This window comes from Apodemus sylvaticus, chromosome 9 (assembly GCF_947179515.1).
Source record: "Apodemus sylvaticus chromosome 9, mApoSyl1.1, whole genome shotgun sequence".
NCBI lineage: Eukaryota > Metazoa > Chordata > Mammalia > Rodentia > Muridae > Apodemus > Apodemus sylvaticus.
In genome coordinates this window covers 58,010,293-58,028,941 of record NC_067480.1, presented here as the reverse complement: position 1 = coordinate 58,028,941, position 18,649 = coordinate 58,010,293, and the positions used below count along the sequence as shown (strand labels likewise).

The 18,649-nt window shown below is 38.7% G+C and overlaps 2 protein-coding genes across 2 annotated transcripts in view; one reads left to right on the top strand and one right to left on the bottom strand.

Annotated features, from left to right (window-relative positions):
- The first annotated feature begins 1,025 nt into the window (after positions 1-1,025).
- Mars2 (methionyl-tRNA synthetase 2, mitochondrial) lies at positions 1,026-4,093 on the top strand. Its single transcript, XM_052192927.1, has one exon. It carries the CDS (start codon positions 1,063-1,065, stop codon positions 2,821-2,823), a length of 1,761 nt encoding a protein of 586 aa, XP_052048887.1. The 5' UTR covers positions 1,026-1,062; the 3' UTR covers positions 2,824-4,093.
- A 12,021-nt stretch (positions 4,094-16,114) lies between these two features.
- Positions 16,115-18,649, bottom strand: part of Boll (boule homolog, RNA binding protein) — a 119,671-nt gene continuing 117,136 nt past the window's right edge. Inside the window, exon 11 of the mRNA XM_052193483.1 lies at positions 16,115-16,273. Within this exon, the coding sequence (XP_052049443.1) occupies positions 16,115-16,273 (159 nt within the window). The remainder of the gene's footprint in view (positions 16,274-18,649) is intronic.

The window sequence follows — 18,649 nt, the reverse complement described above, 5'->3', positions numbered from 1 at the left end:
CTTAAATATTGATGTGTATTACAGTCCATTGGAGAGCTCGGCAAAGCTTAGATTGTTGGTCTGGGATCCTGGTTTCTGCCTCAGCAGGTAGGGAAAGGGCCTCAGAACGTGTGTGTCTAACTAAGTTCCTGGTGTGTCTCATGCTGCTTTGGGGACGATCCTTTGAGAATCACTAACAGTACTTAGGTTGGGTGATGGTATATAGGTGTTCCATCTCATTGTATTATGTGCATATATATAGTTTAAACTAAATGGGGTTGGGGAGGCCAGTTGTGGATGAGAAAATATGCTGTGAGCCAAGCACTAATAATACAATTTTGGATTTCTAAATTCTCTCCTGGTAAAAATTAGGATTCCATACTAAAAGCTCAGTCTTGGAAGAATATCAAGACTCTGAGAGGGGAAAATTGTGACTGGTTTGATACGATAAAGCTGAAAGTTAACTTTTCCTTATCTGCACATCTGTGATTCTGCACTCCAGTCCCTGGATGAGTTCTCAAATCAACCCTTAAGGCTCAGCAAAATATTCAGATACATTATTCCCTTTTCTCCCAGTGCTTATCCTTCCTTAAAGTGCTTTATGAAATTATTGTCCTTTTCTGAGATAAACTTTAAACGGTTTTTCATATGTTGACTAGGGGATACAAAGAGGCCGGATTTGTGTCCTGCCACATGACTGTTAATGAGTTTGGGAAAATACCTCAATATAAAAATTTTGCCAACAAGGTCAATCCAGAACGGATCGGTTCAGTTCAGATCCAGAAGAGATCCAAACGAATAAAACTGCACAAAACACGGGATACGTTCTTCTTTCACCAACTGCCCTGACACGGAACACACTAGCCAACTACTCAAAAACTCCCGCGGGCCAGCGGCCCCTGCGCGCAGCAGGAAGCCCGCGGAGGGGGTGGGTGGGTGGGGTGAGTGTCGTGGGCGGGGCCTCAGGAATCACTGCTCGTCGTTCATTGGCTTCCGTGCCGGAAGCTGCGTTACGGTCCAGCTGCGCACGCGCCTTCTCACGTGCTCGGGAACACCGCCTCCAGACCTGGGCCGGCTGGCACCATGCTGCGGCGGTGTGCTGTTTGGGTGCTGACGCGCACCCGGGCCGGCCGCGGTTGTCGCCGCTACGGTTCGTACTCGCCGAGCGCTAGTGGCGACGCTGGGGAAGCGCGGGCCTACTTCACTACACCTATCTTCTACGTGAACGCCGCGCCGCACATCGGGCACCTGTACTCGGCGCTGCTAGCCGACGCCCTGTGCCGCCACCGTCGTCTCCGAGTTCCCGGCACTGCGTCCACGAGGTTTTCCACCGGCACGGACGAGCACGGCCTGAAGATCCAGCAGGCGGCAGCCACCGCGGGCTTGGCCCCGATCGAGCTGTGCGATCGAGTGTCTGCCCAGTTCTTGCAGCTTTTCCGGGAGGCTGCCATCTCCTCCACCGACTTCATACGCACCACGGAGGCTCGGCACCGTTTAGCGGTGCAGCACTTCTGGGGTGTGCTGGAGGCCCGAGGTCTGCTGTACAAAGGGATCTATGAAGGGTGGTATTGCGCCTCGGACGAGTGCTTCCTGCCCGAGGCCAAGGTCACTCGGCAGGTGGGTCCGTCCGGGGATCCGTGTCCTGTGTCTCTCGAGAGCGGACATCCCGTCTCCTGGACCAAGGAAGAAAATTACATTTTCAAGCTTTCTCAATTTCGAGAACCGCTCCAGCGATGGCTTCAAAACAATCCTCAGGCAATCACACCGGAACCGTTCCACCAGGCAGTTCTTCAGTGGCTGGAAGAGGAGCTGCCTGATTTGTCCGTTTCTCGAAGGAGTAGTCATCTGCACTGGGGCATTCCAGTTCCCGGGGACGACTCGCAGACCATCTATGTGTGGCTAGATGCCCTGGTCAACTACCTCACTGTTGTTGGCTACCCAGATGCAGATTTCAAGTCTTGGTGGCCAGCCACATCTCATATCATAGGTAAGGACATTCTCAAATTTCATGCCATTTATTGGCCTGCCCTTCTCCTAGGGGCAGGATTGAGGCCACCACATCGCATCTATGTCCACTCGCACTGGACTGTGAGTGGCCAAAAAATGTCCAAGAGCCTGGGCAACGTGGTGGATCCCAGGACTTGCCTTGATCGCTATACCGTGGATGGCTTTCGATACTTTCTCCTACGGCAGGGCGTTCCCAATTGGGACTGCGATTACTATGATGAAAAGGTGGTTAAATTGCTGGACTCCGAGCTGGCAGATGCCTTAGGAGGGCTTTTAAACCGGTGCACTGCCTACAGAATAAATCCTTCTGGGACCTACCCATCTTTCTGTGATGCCTGTTTCCCCAGTGAGCCAGGATTAACGGGGCCGTCAGTTCGTGTGCAGGCCGAAGATTATGTGCTTGTAAGTGCAGTGGCCACTTTACCCAAACTGGTAGCGGGCTATTATAATGACTTTCAGATCTATAAGGCTCTGGAGGCGATATCCAGCTGTGTTCGGCAAACTAATGGTTTCGTCCAAAGGCACGCACCATGGAAATTGACCTGGGAGAGCCCTGAGGATGCTCCTTGGCTGGGTACCGTGCTTCATGTGGCCTTGGAGTGCTTGAGAGTGTTTGGAACTTTGCTTCAGCCTGTTACTCCAAACTTAGCAGATAAGCTGCTGTCAAGACTGGGAGTCTCTACCACAGAGAGAGGCCTTGGAGATCTCTACTTCCTACCTCGATTCTATGGACACCCATGCCCCTTTGAAGGGAGAAAGTTGGGACCTGACACTGGGCTTTTGTTTCCGAGACTGGACCAATCCAGGACTCGGCTAGTGAAAGCCCACAGGACCTAGGAACTCAACTCCTACTGGCTGATGGTAAAAGATCAAATGTATTCTTTTTGCATTTTTCAGTAAAGTCATGTTTAAGAGTATGTATCAAATGAGCACATGAACTATGTCCTTAAGAACAGAACAATTCAGGTCCCTACCCCAGTGCCATTAACCCACTGTTTTTATTTCTCAGTGCCATTAACCCACTGTCTCAGGTGGCGACTGGTTAGGGTGGCGAACCACCTAACAAGGTTCACCATTGTCTCAAGAGGATGGTTGAGGACAGGACCAAGATGCTGACACTGTTCCTTCTCATTGCACCTTCTCCCAACCCAAGGTCCAAACTACCTCTCAGGGCTTTTGCTCCTCGGGATAATTTAACACAGCCCTTTCTTCAACTGAAACTAGGGTTGGAAGTCCCTGCCCTGTTTTTACAGGTCAGCCCTACTTTGTTAAACACCAGAGTCTCCTGTTATCTCATTTTCTAAGTTGCTGCAGTTGTGGTGTCAGCCCAGCACTTGTGCTTTGTAATACTACACTCCATCCAGTAGATGGCTCTGCTCTCACACGTTCAGCTCCTTAAGAGTGTCCTTTCAGCTGTCTTCATTCACAGAATTTTAGAATTGTACTGTTTTTCCAAAGGATAACTTTGGAAACACTGATATTTTAACAACACAAAGTCACTAGAATTCTAGTTTTAAAACTCCTAAAGGTAATTTTAGTAATTTGAATGTTGAAGGGAGAAAATGATCAGTGTTCAGGACTGTCTGGGATTCAGGGCTCTCTCCAAGGCACCATTAAAGAATACCCAGAGAAGATGTTACAGTAACAATTAGTGCAGTCATTAGAATACAGTAAGTCAGCCTTATGTCTCAAATTAACGGCAAGTACAATAGGTAATAAGTAAATGTGACAGGTTTGTTTCTATGGTAAACTATAAAGCTCTTGAGGTACACTGTGTATTACAGATAATAAAGTTTAGTAACGGTTACATGTTCATCTATAAAGCCCTCAAAAGGGTTGTACTCTGTGTATTATTTCTTATCCACATACATAATTTACCTCATGATTATTTTTGGTCATTCAGGATACATAATATAGGAATGATATAATATTGTAATTAGTAGATTTATGTCAGAATAGTTTTTGTTGATTATTTCTCTTTGAGACAAGCTTTCACTATGTAGTTTGTTACCATCAGTCTCCTGCCTCTACCTTTCAGGTGTTGGGATTACAGGGTGTGCCACCATGCCTGTCTTTTAACTTGTTATTAAAGTGTGATTGTTAAGTACCTTCTTTACCTCTGTGCCGTTACACTTATTGATGGTAATGTTGAAGGGAGAAAATGATCAGTGTTCAGGACTGTCTGGGATTCAGGGCTCTCTCCAAGGCTCCATTAAAGAATACCCAGAGAAGATGTTACAGTAACAATTAGTGCAGTCATTAGAATACAGTAAGTCAGCCTTATGTCTCAAATTAATGGGACAGCTAGGCCACAGTTTAAAATGAGCTTCCTTTGGAATATACATTTTTAAGTATGGTATTAAGCAGAAAGAGCTCATCATGAAGTAAAACAATTGTGCTGGAAGTTTCTCCAGACTTACTCTAAGTGCCACAATTCATTTCTAGTTTCTATTATCAAAGTGACAGATTGTAGGTTGCTAGGGAACACAGCATGGTAAGGTGAAGGACCATTTCCACAAGCTTTCCTTTGGACTCCTTATATCATTTTGTGCCTTAGATCATCCTAGGCCTCCATATGGCATTCTCTACTTACCTGCTGGGACTAGAGGGTAAACTATTGGGGTGTAGGGCAGTCTCAGGGCTGTGTAGTGATGCAAGTAGTGTGGTCCCTAGAAAGTAAGATATCTAGAAAAGCAGTGAGATTCTAACCTCTCTGGTGAGCCCTTATTGCAGTGTTTTAGTTTGTGCCATGGACCCACAGTATCTTCCATAGGTGATCCTTAGGTCCCTGTGGAGATCTGCTTGCAGTTGGAGTTTTTGCAGCTTGTTATCTGTTAAGGCATTTAACTAGCTGCTATTAGACATGAGGAGATGGGAGACTAGAAAAGAGATGGCTTAATTCTAGCAGCCAGGGCATTCAGAGTGGAAGAGTGTGGTAAATTGGATCCTCCTGTGGTGATATGGTCAGATTTCTGTAATAGGCTCAGTAGGTAAGACAACCTTTTGGCATTTGTGTTTGGCTTGATATAGCAGTTCAGAATTGCCAAGTGGAGAGTTACATTTACCTGGAGGTAAGGTGAGGGATGGGGGGTGCTTAATGTGGAGGTTTGTAAGATTACCTATTACAGAAATGTTAGTACTTTATGTGGCATCTTTTAGAACCTTTTGATGTGAGGTCCCCCCACCCCATACCTTTGTCATCCTTACTTTTGGAGGTAGTATTACAGCAAGTGACAGCATAGCCCAGATCAGGTTTTTAAGGGCTTCACATTAGGAAACTATGAGAATGGGGTGGACCTAGAGCTTAGGGAGCAGCACTTACCGAGCATGGAGGCCCCAGGGTCAGTCCTCAGTACTGCCAAACAAATAACAGGTCTCACCTCTTCAGACTTCTGTCCTCTGTCTACAAAGTCATGTAAGAAGCAGTAGGTAATGTTCGTGTTAAATAGTATTTCTGTTTATGTACTGTGAGGAATATTCTACATACAAACTGATTAGGCACTTTAAAAATTGGAAAAACCTGCCGGGCAGTGGTGGTGCACGCCCTTAATCCCAGCACTCTGGGGGCAGAGGCAGGTGAATTTCTGAGTTCAAGGCCATCCTGGTCTACAGATTGAGTTCCAGGACAGCCAGGTCTCTACATACAAACCCTGTCTCAAGAAAACCCCAAAACCAAACAAAAGGAAAAACCTGTAGCTGTAAAAGCAGCAAGTAGTCTCTGATTGCACCAAAACCTCAGTCATTTTATAAGCTATGAGCTTTAATAAGTGCAAACAGGCAGACTATGAAGCTGATGCCAGAGTGTGTTAATTGGCTGGAAGTTGGGCCCTAGAGCACAAACTTATTTGATGGGTTCTGTTTTGGTGAAGGTTCTAACTATAATTGCAGTAGAGTTCTTTAGCCTTAGAAGTTCTGATACTGGAGTGGTGATTAGTTGATCATCTTGCAGGCATCACAAAAGGATGACTCATGAAGCAGGAGTGGTGAGATTATGAAGATTAGAGTAGGGCTGGCTTCACGGAGCTGACTGCTCTGCCTTTATCTACCCAGTATGTAGTGGCAATGTATTGCATTGGTGTTACCCTGAGTTATGGAGGAAGGCTCTTAGATGTGACTAGTGAACACTGATGCTTTATGATAATTTTTAATTGCTTTCTCATAGCAATTTCCCATTGTCTGAAGAAATTCTTGTGGTAGCTCAGAGTGTTATAAACTTGGGTGGGTTCATACCTTGTCTTACCCTAGTATTTAGAAACAGAACATGTTTTTTGCAGTAAAGTTTTTACCAGTTTGTGAGTCGGGGAGGAACTAAGGTCAGACTGGGGTACCCAGGAGCAGAAATTGTAGAAGAAAGCCTTCAACTCTCCCCTAAAATTTTGAGCATGCACAGCTGATCCTGTCCTCTCTGCTGGAGCTTTGGATGGGACTGGTGAACTTAAAGTTTTGTTTTAAAGTTTATATATTTTTGTGTGTGTTAGAATGAGAGTGAGAGCAAGAGTGGGGCAGGGAGTGGAAGAATGGATGGGTGTGTTTCTATTAATAGGTGTAGACGTGGGTAGAGGTCAGAGGTGGGTGGGGGAAGGTATGTGTCTTTACCTTTGTACCTTGTTTGAGTCAGTCTTTTGACTACTGACTAAGCCAGGTTAGCTGGCCTTCACATTTTCTGGAGACTCTCCTGTTTTTAGCCATTGCTTTCTTCAGAGCCTGCTGGCATTCTAGGTACTTGTATTACTTTCCTCTGGGATCTATGGATCAGAACTTGAACTGTCAGGCTTGAAGTTAAGCAAGGGTAAGTATGCACTTACTGAGTCTTCTCAGCCCCAGGAGTGGTGAGCTCCTACCAAGGAACATAGTGATTTGGTTAATATTTAAGAGCTGGAACAGTGACAATCACATTAAAGTTGATTACTCACATTTTAAACATCTATATTGTGTGTCTTATTTCTGAAGATAGCAGCAAAGCCCCAGCTTAAACTGCCAATAACTGTTTTTAGCAGATGGGAAGTAACTAACCAATGTAAAAGTGAAATTGGTTTATTTTTCTTAAATTCTTTGTAGTCTTGGGCTACCCAAAATTATACCTTTGAATTCAAGGAACAATCTAACAGGAAAGAGCTGACCATCACTGAAGCACTGTTTAGGATTGTGCTCCAAGTTTCATGATGAAGGACAGGACTACACTGTGGCTTTGGTAACTGGGACCCCTTTGCTGCTTCTGTGTACAAGATGCTATTGGGAGGCTTAGCCACCTGGATTGTCATCAAACTTACCAGGCAATAGGATACACATTTCATCCTTAATAAACTGAACAGTTTGCAGCAGATATTATGGATTGAAATATCTAGGAGGTTGTGAGATGTGAGGATATTTCAGGAAAGTTTGCCAGCTGCAAGTAGAAAACTGAAGCTCCAAATGAGTTCTGCCCTGAGTTATTAAGGATGTTGAGTTTTGCAGAGGCATGAAAGCCTCGGGTGGCTGACTGGGGGGAAGCACTAGGAAGCACTGGAAATAGAAGATGCCACCTTTCTCGGTACAGTGTGGGGAGATGGAACAGTCATCTTACTCTTACTTGAGTAGATCGCAGCCTTTGTCAGTTGAGAATCACTGATATCGAACATGAGGATGACTTTCAAGTTACAGATTGGAATAGCATGCTCTTAATTCACTAATTTAATTGAAACACAACAAATTTCTTATTTTTATTTTCTTAAATTAGGTCCCTCCCTTCCCACCCCCAATGGTCTCATTTTTTAGCCTTGACTGTCTTGGTATTCACTATTTAGATCAGCCTGGCCTTCCTGTTTGTCTCCCAAGGGCTGGAATTAGAGGCATGTACCAACAGGCCTGGCCATTGCCTGATGAAAATATTTTTAAAGAGGTACTTAAGCTCGGACAATTAAATAAGACAATTTAAGTAGTTTAGTTTCCTTTGAACTAGTCTAGAAGCCTCTATTGGTTAAAATCTATAGCTATTCACACATAGTCCACAAGCTTATTTGAAGCTAATCAGCAAAATAATACAAAGAGAATATTTCTAGCCAGATGAAAAAGTGGAAGAAAACTCAACCCAGAAAATGGGTAAGAAAATAAAAAGGGCAAAGTAAAAGAAAACCTAAGGTAGAGAACCTTTAAGATTATAAATACAAATGAGAAACTGTAATAGTATAAACTTTTATAACCTCTGAAGAGACAAGATTAAATAAGACAGCTGGAACAGCACTATGTAATAGACTGTTCAAGCTGAGGTAAAACCTCTTAGTAAGAACACAAGGGACAGAATATAAAAGGAGCAATGCACCAATGTATCAGTTGTGAACTTTGTATGATCGAACTACACAGCCTAAAAGTAGAAAAAGCTAACATTGAAAACTACATAAAAAATTCTGCTTAGGAGTTTAGGACAACCATACAATGAGAAGTGAAGAACTCAGTAACTGTGAGCATCTGAATCTTTAATGCTTTATACATAGTAAGCATTTGTAGCAGACAAGTTTTGTGACTTTAAATTTTCTTTTTCCATTCAAGCCTGTGTTAAAATAACTCAACTTTCAGTCAAATATACTTGGGTGAGTAAGTCCTCTCAGTAGCCATCCCTTCCCAACCCTTGGTTGGGCATGGTGGTACACACCTTTAATCACAGAACTCTGGAGGTAGAGGCAGAGGAATCTCTGTAAATTTGAGGTTATCCTGCCTGGTCTATGTAACCAGGGCCAGCTAAGATTACATACTGAGACCCTGTCTCAAAAAAAAAAAGTTTGTTAGTCCAGCAAGATGATGATGGGAGAAAACCAATAGCTCCTTTGTGTTTTCCTCTTTGCCCACTGATGTAAGCTAGAAAGAAATGAAGGCACAGAAGACTAATTTGCATAGGATTATAGTTTGTAAAACAGCAGTACATAGACTCAAAGGGCTCCCGCTGAGCACAAACACCAGTCATAAATATTGTGGAGGAGTATAACTGGATCCAAATATCTGAGATGGAAAGTACTGAAGAACCTTTACTTAACTGAAATACATTATTAGTGTTTGAAGCCAAGGGGAGTTTGGCAGATTATGAAAGTACCAACAAAAACTTGCAAAACACCTTTTTCATGAAATGTGATATACTGATTACTTTTGTATATTAAACCTGCTTATATTTTGATGCAAGTTTAATCGATGGTTAGGAACTGTATAGCCTATGGCTTTTTTTTTTTTTAAACATTTTTCTTTATTGTTTTCCGAAAAGTGTTACAAACCCTCTAACCCACAACTTAGTGGGTCACATAACTACTTGTGAAAAAGCAAAAGCTCTGTTAACAGTAAAAGGTTTCTGATCACACAACCAAGATGTCACTGACTGTGTGAAGAGTGCAAGTGCCTCCAGTAGTACTCACCTGTTCTCACTGCATGGCCGCATTGCAGCCTTGCTTCTGTACACACAAAACACCCAGTCTGCTTTTCAGGTACCCGGCATGCCCTGCAATGCCAACAAAGGCTGCCAAATTTGGTGGGTTGGGTGAGAAATGTGCCCCCCCCCATAGGCTTGGGTAGTGAACACTTGGTTCCTAGTTGGTAGTGCTGTTTGGGGGCTGGGTTGGTAGAGCTTTGTTGGAAGAGTGTGTTGAGGTGGCTTTAGTATTATGTTTCTTTTCCCTACTTACTGTTTGCTCTGCCTTATGCTTGTGTCTGAAGAAGTGAGCTCTCAGGCTTCCTGTTCTGCTAAGCCTACCACCTGCTGCTAGTCCTCCCTGCCATAAAGGACTTTTTCCTATCCTGCGGGACGGGAAGTCAAAGCAAATTCTTTAAGTTGTTTTTTGGTTATGGTGTTCTATCACAGCAACAGAAAGCAAACCAGAACATTGAAACACCAGGGCTCAGAGGCAAAATTCTTGTATGTTAGGAATTGCTGTTTTTACTATTCAGTTTTTTTGTGCTTATGGGAATATAATGCTTTAAATATGGGAAAAAAAACCTTAATATTTTCCAGCAATCATTCTTTAGCTCTTAAGAATCAATTCTGTCCGGGCAGTGGTGGCGCACACCTGTAATCCCAGCAGTCTGGGAGGCAGAGGCAGGCGGATTTCTGAGTTTGAGGCCAGTCTGGTCTACAGAGTGAGTTCCACGACAGCCAGGGCTATACAGAGAAACCCTGTCTCGAAAAAAACCAAATCAAAAAAACAACAACAAAAAAATTCATTCTGTATATTATTTGGTTGTACTAGACCAGAGAATTTGATTAATAAATTGAAGTACAAAGAGAGGGAAAAGAGGGAAAGAAGGGATTTAAGGAAGACAGGAAATAAAGTTATGGAGTACTTGTGGTAAGAAAGCAGAAGCTGGTTAATGAGGGAAAGGAAGGGAACTTGCTGGATGGAAAGGGGCAAGGGGGGGTAATGGGGAGGGAACGAATGAGAAAGCACAAGGGCAGAGTGAAGATGATGCTATACAACTAGTTACTGTCTATGCTAGTGTGAGAAAGTAATAATAGAGGAGTGCTGGAGTAGAACGTCACTACTCCTACAGGGGCTCTGCACGTGATTCTCGGCACACATGCAGCTCTCAACAGGCTGCAACTTCAATTCTAGGGGATCTGATGCTCTTTTCTGGCCTCCACTGGCTTCACACATGCACCTGTTGCATATATATACATGTGGTAAAATTTATTATAAGGATAAAAAACAAGTAAATCTTTAGTGTTTGAATGAGAATGGTGCTCATGTTGGTGGGATCCTTTAGGAAGGATTAGAGGATGTGGGTTTGTTGGAGGAACTATGTCAAAAATCTCTTGCCATTCCCAGTGTGTTGTCTGCCTCTTGCTTGTGGATCAAGAGGTAAGCTTTCAGCTGCTGCCCCACACTTAACTCCGCCATCTAACCCTCTGGAATAGTAAGCCCAAGCAAATACTTGCTTTTATAAGTTGCCTTGGTCATGGTGTCTTGTTACAGCACAGAAAAGTAAAGCAACATATAAAAATAAAGTAAGAATAAAACTTGCTGCTTGAGTTACTGACTACAGTTTAATTTTTAAAAAAAAGTTAAATGAACTGCAGTTTGAGATTAGATCAGATTTTTCCAACAATTTCTGAAACAATCCTAAACGTTCTTCTATCATTTTGTAGTATGCATTTATATGACGCAGCATTCTCAGCACTGGTGATTATAAAATAAAAATTGATTTTATAATCTGAAAAATGTTGATGTTTTAAGTCTTTAAGTATCAGCTTTTTAGCCAAGATTTAGCTCCTAACGATGTAGACTATTTTCACTTTTGGTATGTGTGCATATGATTTATGTCTTGGCACATGTGTAGATGTTAGAAGAAAACTCTGTGAAGCTGCTTCTCTTCTGCCTTTACATGGTGCTCGGGACTGAACTCAGGTCACTAGGCTTACACAGAAAGCACCTTTGCCTAGAGAGCCATCTCACTGGTTCAGTTACTTATTTAAAGATCAATAAGCACAGCTGGAGAGATGGTGAAGTGGTTAAGAGCCCTAGCTGCCTCCAGAGGTCCTGAGTTCAATTCCCAGCAACCATATGGTGGCTCACAGCCATCTGTAATGGGATCCTATGCCCTCTTCTGGAGTGTCTGAAGACAGCGTCAGTGTACTCACATATATTAAAATAAATAAATAATTCTTAAAAAAAACTTAGATCAATAAGCACATACATATTATATATGCATTTTGTTTAGGCTTTAATAAATGGTAAGATTATATGTGTATAACAGGATTGCTTTAAAATAAATGTATGACATATCACGTAAATGTTTGGCTTGTATATACTATTCTACGTATATCCTAGAGTCTTATAAAGGTGTCTTGGGTGAAAAGGGAATCACATATGGAGGAAGTTTAAGCATCTTCTAAAAGTGAAAAGTTTCTTGTCATAAAGTAATGAGGCTAATAAGCATCCTTGAAATGACATTGTCTCAATATGTTACACATTTATCTTTAGAAAAGCATCAATATTCAAGTTTATTTTAATTAACTATTATAGCAACAAAGCTAGAGAATTTACTAGAGGCCACAAACAATGCAACTTTATTTCATACAAACAGTTTAATACAAATGAACATATTAATAAAACTTATTTACTTAATAACAGTTTAAATTCTATGACATCTATTCTTATGACATCTTTCCTAAAATGATTGTAGAAACTAGGTCCTTTGGCTATGGTTATTACCCATTATCTTAATGCCACATACTGGATAATTCTTGATAAATTTTATTTCATAGCATAGTCAATACATTCTCATCTCTTTAAACTAGTAACTATTGTGAACTGCAAAAAGAAATACTGAATATTCAGTTTTACATTTTAATAGGAATATAGCTGTTTTGTTAGATTCGAGTTTCACTTCAAGGAAATGGGATGAGACCATCTTTATATAAATCTCAGCTCTCATGTAAAATATATTTTAGGAAATAAAATGTTTAAAAATCCTTGTTAATTAGGAAGGCCAGGAAATCTACATTTTAATTTTGGGTTTAAAATATGTTCTTTAGGGTCTTATTTGAATGTAGACAGACCTTGGTTAGCAAGGCATGATGCTGTTAGGTTTTTCAAAAAATGCACAGTAGGTCATGAATGGTCTGTTGAGAGAACGGCTTTATATGCCAGTTACTAGAGGATATGTGAAGGCTTTCATAACATACAAACCTTCAATCTTAGTAAACTAGAATTAATACATTGGCATTTATATTTAAATTCCTATAAAACTAATTTTACAGAAACCTCCTGTGTTTTATATAAAAGCATTCTTAGTAATAGGTTCTGTTCTAGTTTCATTGTGGATGGCTTTTTTTTTTTTTTTTTTTCAATGCTGGAGATTGAACCAGGGTCTTGTGCATGCTAGGGAACATTCTACCATTGATCTATACTTGCTAGCCATTGTTTATTTTTAACTCATTATTGGAATCTATTAAAGTAAGCTTACTTTCCTATTATAGAAGAAATTTGTAAGTACTTAGGTTAGTTGCTGAAAATGTATATAGTTAGTTGCATGCAAGATGGTTGGTTGGATTTTCATGCCACTTGAAGGATTTTTATTTGGATGCAAAGGAAACATTTTTAACATTCATTGTGACACTGTTTTGACCTAGTATAAAATATAAAAAGTGGTTGCTTAGTGCTCAAGGGATTTTTTTTTTTAGTTAAGCTATTGTGCACATAAAATCAGTCTCTATAAGATAATTAATTCACAGCAAATTTTGAGTAAAATATTTTTGGTTGTAACTGATGTCATAAATTAGTTTCTTAGCCTAAGAGAATATACTTTTTTTTGGTAATTCATGGAAATCATATAGAGAGCTATTAACTAACATGAACAGACTGTATAAATGTATAGCTGTAGCCCAGTGTAAATTTATTAGGAAACCACTGTGATTTCAGATGGACAGAGAGGAGTCATAGTGAAAACTTGCTTCTTAAAACCACGTAATAAGAAGGGGGCAAGTCAGGTTAGACCAAATTATCAGAAACCATCATTGATAACTTTGTTGAGGTAGACATTTAAATATTAAGTATTTAAAGGTGTGTATGTCTGAGCTCAACAGTCTAAAAACAAATTCTGTAAAGATTAGATATGTAGCCAGGCCATGGGCATAATCACCCCCTGTAAACATGGGTTTTTTGCTGAGTTTATTTTCATTTTTCTTTTAACATCAGGATAGTAAATGCTATTTTAATTTAAGGGAGTTTTCACAGTTTGCAATAGTCTGAAGAATACGACCACTACTAGGCTAATCAGCACTTAGAATTTTAGGGCACAAAAATTTATGTTTATTAGTATCTTTTAAAAATCTGTCTGCATATTTTTATATCTTGTTAAAAATGTTATGGATATATACTCTGTAGCTGTGTTTATCTTGGTGCTGAAAACAAAGATCCTAATATTGATTAGCAAAAATCACACTGTATTAAATCTAATCTCAAATTGTTAATGGATACTTTAAAGTTATTTTTCTATCTCCAAAGTGCCAAGGAAAGAGGATGCATTTCAGCAGTAATTTTTATGCTGATTAGACATTTCCTTTAGATACTGCTAGTGGTTGTTTCAGAACTGTCCGAAACTAAGGGTAAGGTTGTTGAAGATTTCTTATAAAAAGATCTTAGAAACTGAAAGCTTAAACACTGACGTTTTATAGTTGTCAAAATTACTTTTGTTACATTTGTAAAGATAGGAGCAAGGTATCACAACTTAAGCAGAATAGTATCTTTTGAGGGATTACCTCAATATATTTTCATGTTCATTTAATACTTTACAGTCTACAGTGAGAAATATAGTAATATACACACTTTACAGAATTGAATGAAAATGGAAGTATGGTATATTTTAGGAGACAGCATAATTGCCTGAACTAAACTGGGTAACAAAAACTGTAATTTTTTAAAATGCAAAATGCAATTACTCTCAGACTCTTGGAATTTATAAAGGTTTTAGAAATGCCTGTTATTCATGGAATAAGCCTGAATAAATATGGGGTTAAAATGCATACTGAAAACAGGTAAGTTGAACATCAAATATAGTTTCATGATATTTTGGCCAGGGCTCTGGTAACAGATTATATATAACAAGTTACTTTTAAAGTAACTCTAGCAAAAGAAAATACTTTTAAGTAGATGGAATGGCCTTAGAATGTATGAATATACTATCTAATATACAATACTATTACATTTTATTCACAGATATGTATTTTTGCCCCAAAATATTAGGATCACATACCCCAAATATATGTACACCCTTGAGTATATTCATCATCCTTTATGAAACAGAATAAAAAAAATTCAAGTTATTTGGGAATTGCTTTTTCTGATATTATAAGAACTTCTTAAATTTATAATTCCTCCTTTTTCCCAGCAGAAGTATATGACAGTGTTAACGGTATTAATTGTATTAATAGTATTCTTGGGAATAGATGTAAATTTAAAATACTGAAATTTTAGTATTTCTTAGAAGTATTATACTATCAAATTTCATTAAAGTCTAAAATAAACTTCCATGTAGTCAATTGAAATATTGCTGATTTATATAACCTTATTGTTTTTACTAACCCAAGCTTCTGTCAAAGGAGTAATTTTTTTTTACAGAAGTCACAACATTTGATAAACAGAAGGCAATGACTTAAAAGATAGTAATTTTTTAATGTTAAAATTCTAATTATTGTGGCATATTTTTAAATTTTTAGAAATTTCTTTCATTCCATAACAGCAGGCAATCATAGCTTCTTTCCTTTTAAAAATAAAACTGTTATGGGAAAATTCTAATATTTTAAAAGCCTATAAGCCTCACAAAGAACCGAATGAATGAAAGATAAAAATACTGACAGTATCAAATCTGACATGATGTAATTATGAATTATGATCCCTAAGATGCTATGCCCTATGAACAATTCTACTTCATGTATAAATGACAGAAAAGGGCCACAGAGAGATAATCTTTAAGGACATTTAAGGATAGTTTCACTTTGGCCACAGTAACCATATACAATAAGTGGTTATAATGTGACAGATTTATGGATTTTTTTATAACACAAATATTGTTTTAATATCAATGTTTGTAAAAATTTGTAATGTAAGTAGAGTGTGAAATGTTTTCATCAAAACCACTTACTATATGTAAAATACACACGAACACAAATGTAGTGAAACCAGAATAATGTGGAAACTAGAATATACACATCATCTCCCTAACAAGATGGTGTTTGCTTAAATTAGACCATACACACAAAAAAGTCTGCTGGTAAGTATTTTTTTATATATGCTATAGATTTTTATATATACTATAGATTTGTCTAAAATATGAACCTTCTGGTATAAAACTGAAAATTTAAACATCAAAGATGTTTGTAAATGGTTATATGTGATGATCATGCTTGTTAGACAGCCAGATGATCTGTAAGATAGTCGTTGTCTTGTTTGCTATGGCTTATAGCTCTATTGTTAAATGTTGGAGTTAATAAGGAAACCATGATTTAACTCTGCATCTCCAATGTTCTGGCTACTAAGATTTCAGAAATTCTCTCAAAAAAAAAAAAAAAAGGCAAAAACATTTAACCTTAAGCATATCCCCAAACCCATTTGTTACTAGACCACACAGGGGCCTAGTTATTTTCTATTTCTAGACAAAATACTTCTCCAAGAGTCTACTTAACAAAGTCAGTACAGGAAGGTGGAGTGGAAACTGAATCCTCTGCTCTGAAATCTTTTCTAGGATGAAAGTGTGGGCTTCGAGAATATCGAGGTTTCAAACCCACAGATGAAGGCTGAGAAAAGCTTCTTCTCACAGAATGTAACCTTGGTTCCTAGTAAGAGATTTAAAGAAAATTAGGGTTTTCATGCACTTCAAATGTTATAATTACTTACGGGAAAGATTTAAAAAACAAGACTGACTAGGTCTGGATTTTTTTTTTTTTCAAAGACAGCCTTGGGGATCTAACCGAAGCCTATGTGTGCTAGTCAAGACTGGTCAACCACTGAGCTACATATATCCCCAGCCCAGGGTCTGGATTCTGAGTAGAGTGTTGAAATGCCTGAGGAGTAGGCTAACTTTGTAATCTGCTACTAGACAGGGAGGCATCCTATGGCTGTAAAGAAATCACATAGAAAGGATCCAAGAATTGCTATATTCAATGAGATTTCTAAATTACATTATACTTTCATTAGGTCATCCCTAAACTTTGGTTAAATTTATTTTTGTTTAAAAAAGTATGTGCTTAGGATATGTAAGATTAGAATTAGATCTTATGAATAAGAAAGTACTATCAAGAGAGAAATCAGCAGATTATTAATATACTACTTAATGTTAATAGATAAACACTTACTGTTAGGCAAATCATTTAGTGACTAAGTTTTGTTTGAATAAGTGACTTTTATTTGATCTACTGCAAAATAGAAAGATTGGTAGAGATATTCCCCTGCTTAAGACACTGGAAATAGGTAATTTTACTAAGAAATCTTACATGCTAAATGCCTTCTTTAGAGCATCTGGGGGGGGGGGGAATCTTGTTGCCTAGAAAACTTATCAATTGTTCTTCCTACTTTAAGTGATGTAAGTTCAATATTGTAATTAAATAAAGCCATCAAGGAGGTAGTGGCTGTGCCATACTCAATAAAACTTTTGAAGTGGTACCTAAATTAAATCAACTGCATCTGACTATAATGTGCAATTAAAGGAAATAGATAAAATTTCTAAGACTAAAAAGCAAAACTTCTTTAAAGGGAAATTTTACTATGTATACTTACAAGTTTTATGCTATGGGCATATACAGTACTGAGCATTTCTACCAGTAAAGAAATAGCATGCTACTGCTAGAACAATTAACTGTCAGGAGAAAACTCATGAGTTAATTTTAAAGTGTAATAACAGATCTGGATGCTTGCAGAATTAAACATGCTTTAATTGTACAATTATAGTTTATTAATAGCACTTTAAGATACTTTGTGATGTTACAAAATAGTCTTCCAACTTAAATAGAATGTTACAATGTATTGTAAAAATCATAAGCTAAAGAAAGATTACCAAAATGAGTAGTATAAGACAGTTTACTCCAATGACATCAGGATATATTTTTTAGACTTATTTATTTATTTACAAATTTTTGAGTTAAGGAGACCATAAGAAAATTATGATCATGCCCATTATCTTAGAATTAGATCAAATTTAGGGCTGGAGAGATAGCTCAATGATTAGAAGCATGTCCTGCTCTTCTAGTGGAGATGGGTTTGATTCCTAGCACCCATGTTAGGTGACCCCCAGTTGCCTGCATCTCCAGCCCTAGGGAGTCTGGAACCTCTGGCCTGTGCAGGTACTTGCACTCACATGCACATAACCTACACACTTGTACAAGTACACAAAATTAAAGATAATAAAAAATGGAAAAAGAATGAGATCTCTATATAAAACCTTTTGGGTTTAGTACCCATCACTAGGATAAAGAAAACCATGCTTGAGTAACTTCCCAGACTAGCAGAGCTGGGGCTGCAGTTCAATGTAGAGCTAAGGTAAGGAGACTAAGCAGAGGGACTCCACAGAGACTGACGAGTGCCTACATCAAAGCTGGTAGCAAAAATGGGGAGGAAGAAGGAACAAATGTTTTGGTGGTGGATTTTGTTTCAGAAGCATTTTGAGATGTGTTATGTTCCCCAAGAGTGGATGGCATAGGCTATAGCTTTTGCTGTCTGAAGGTTAAAGATTTTCTGGGATACCCTAGAAGCTCTTGCTTCTTACCATGCGTTTCTTATATTTTCCAGAATGCTAACTTGAACAATATTTTAATGAATAATCTAAAAAGTTCTAGAGTAACCATGTTGCCACTATTTGGTTAGGAAACTGGTTTGTATACTTAGGTTGCTTGATAAAAGCATGTTGAAACAGATTTGTGTTTCTCATGATTTACTTTCTGTTTTAGAATTTAAATATTTTTGATTAGATTTACATATCCTTAAGAAATTAGAATAGACTGATTTTATTGATTAAATGAAAGATGGTTCCTAATTCTTGGATGGAATGTCTCAAAAGTATTATGTTCTTTTTGGATTATTCATTTGACCCTGCTCTATTTTCCAAAGATGATTACTCTCCTCATAGTGATTACTTCTTAGTAATTCGGATTTCTACCATCTAGTAGTAATGCCATATTGAATGACTATGTGAACCTGTATAAGTTTCAGTTCTTTTA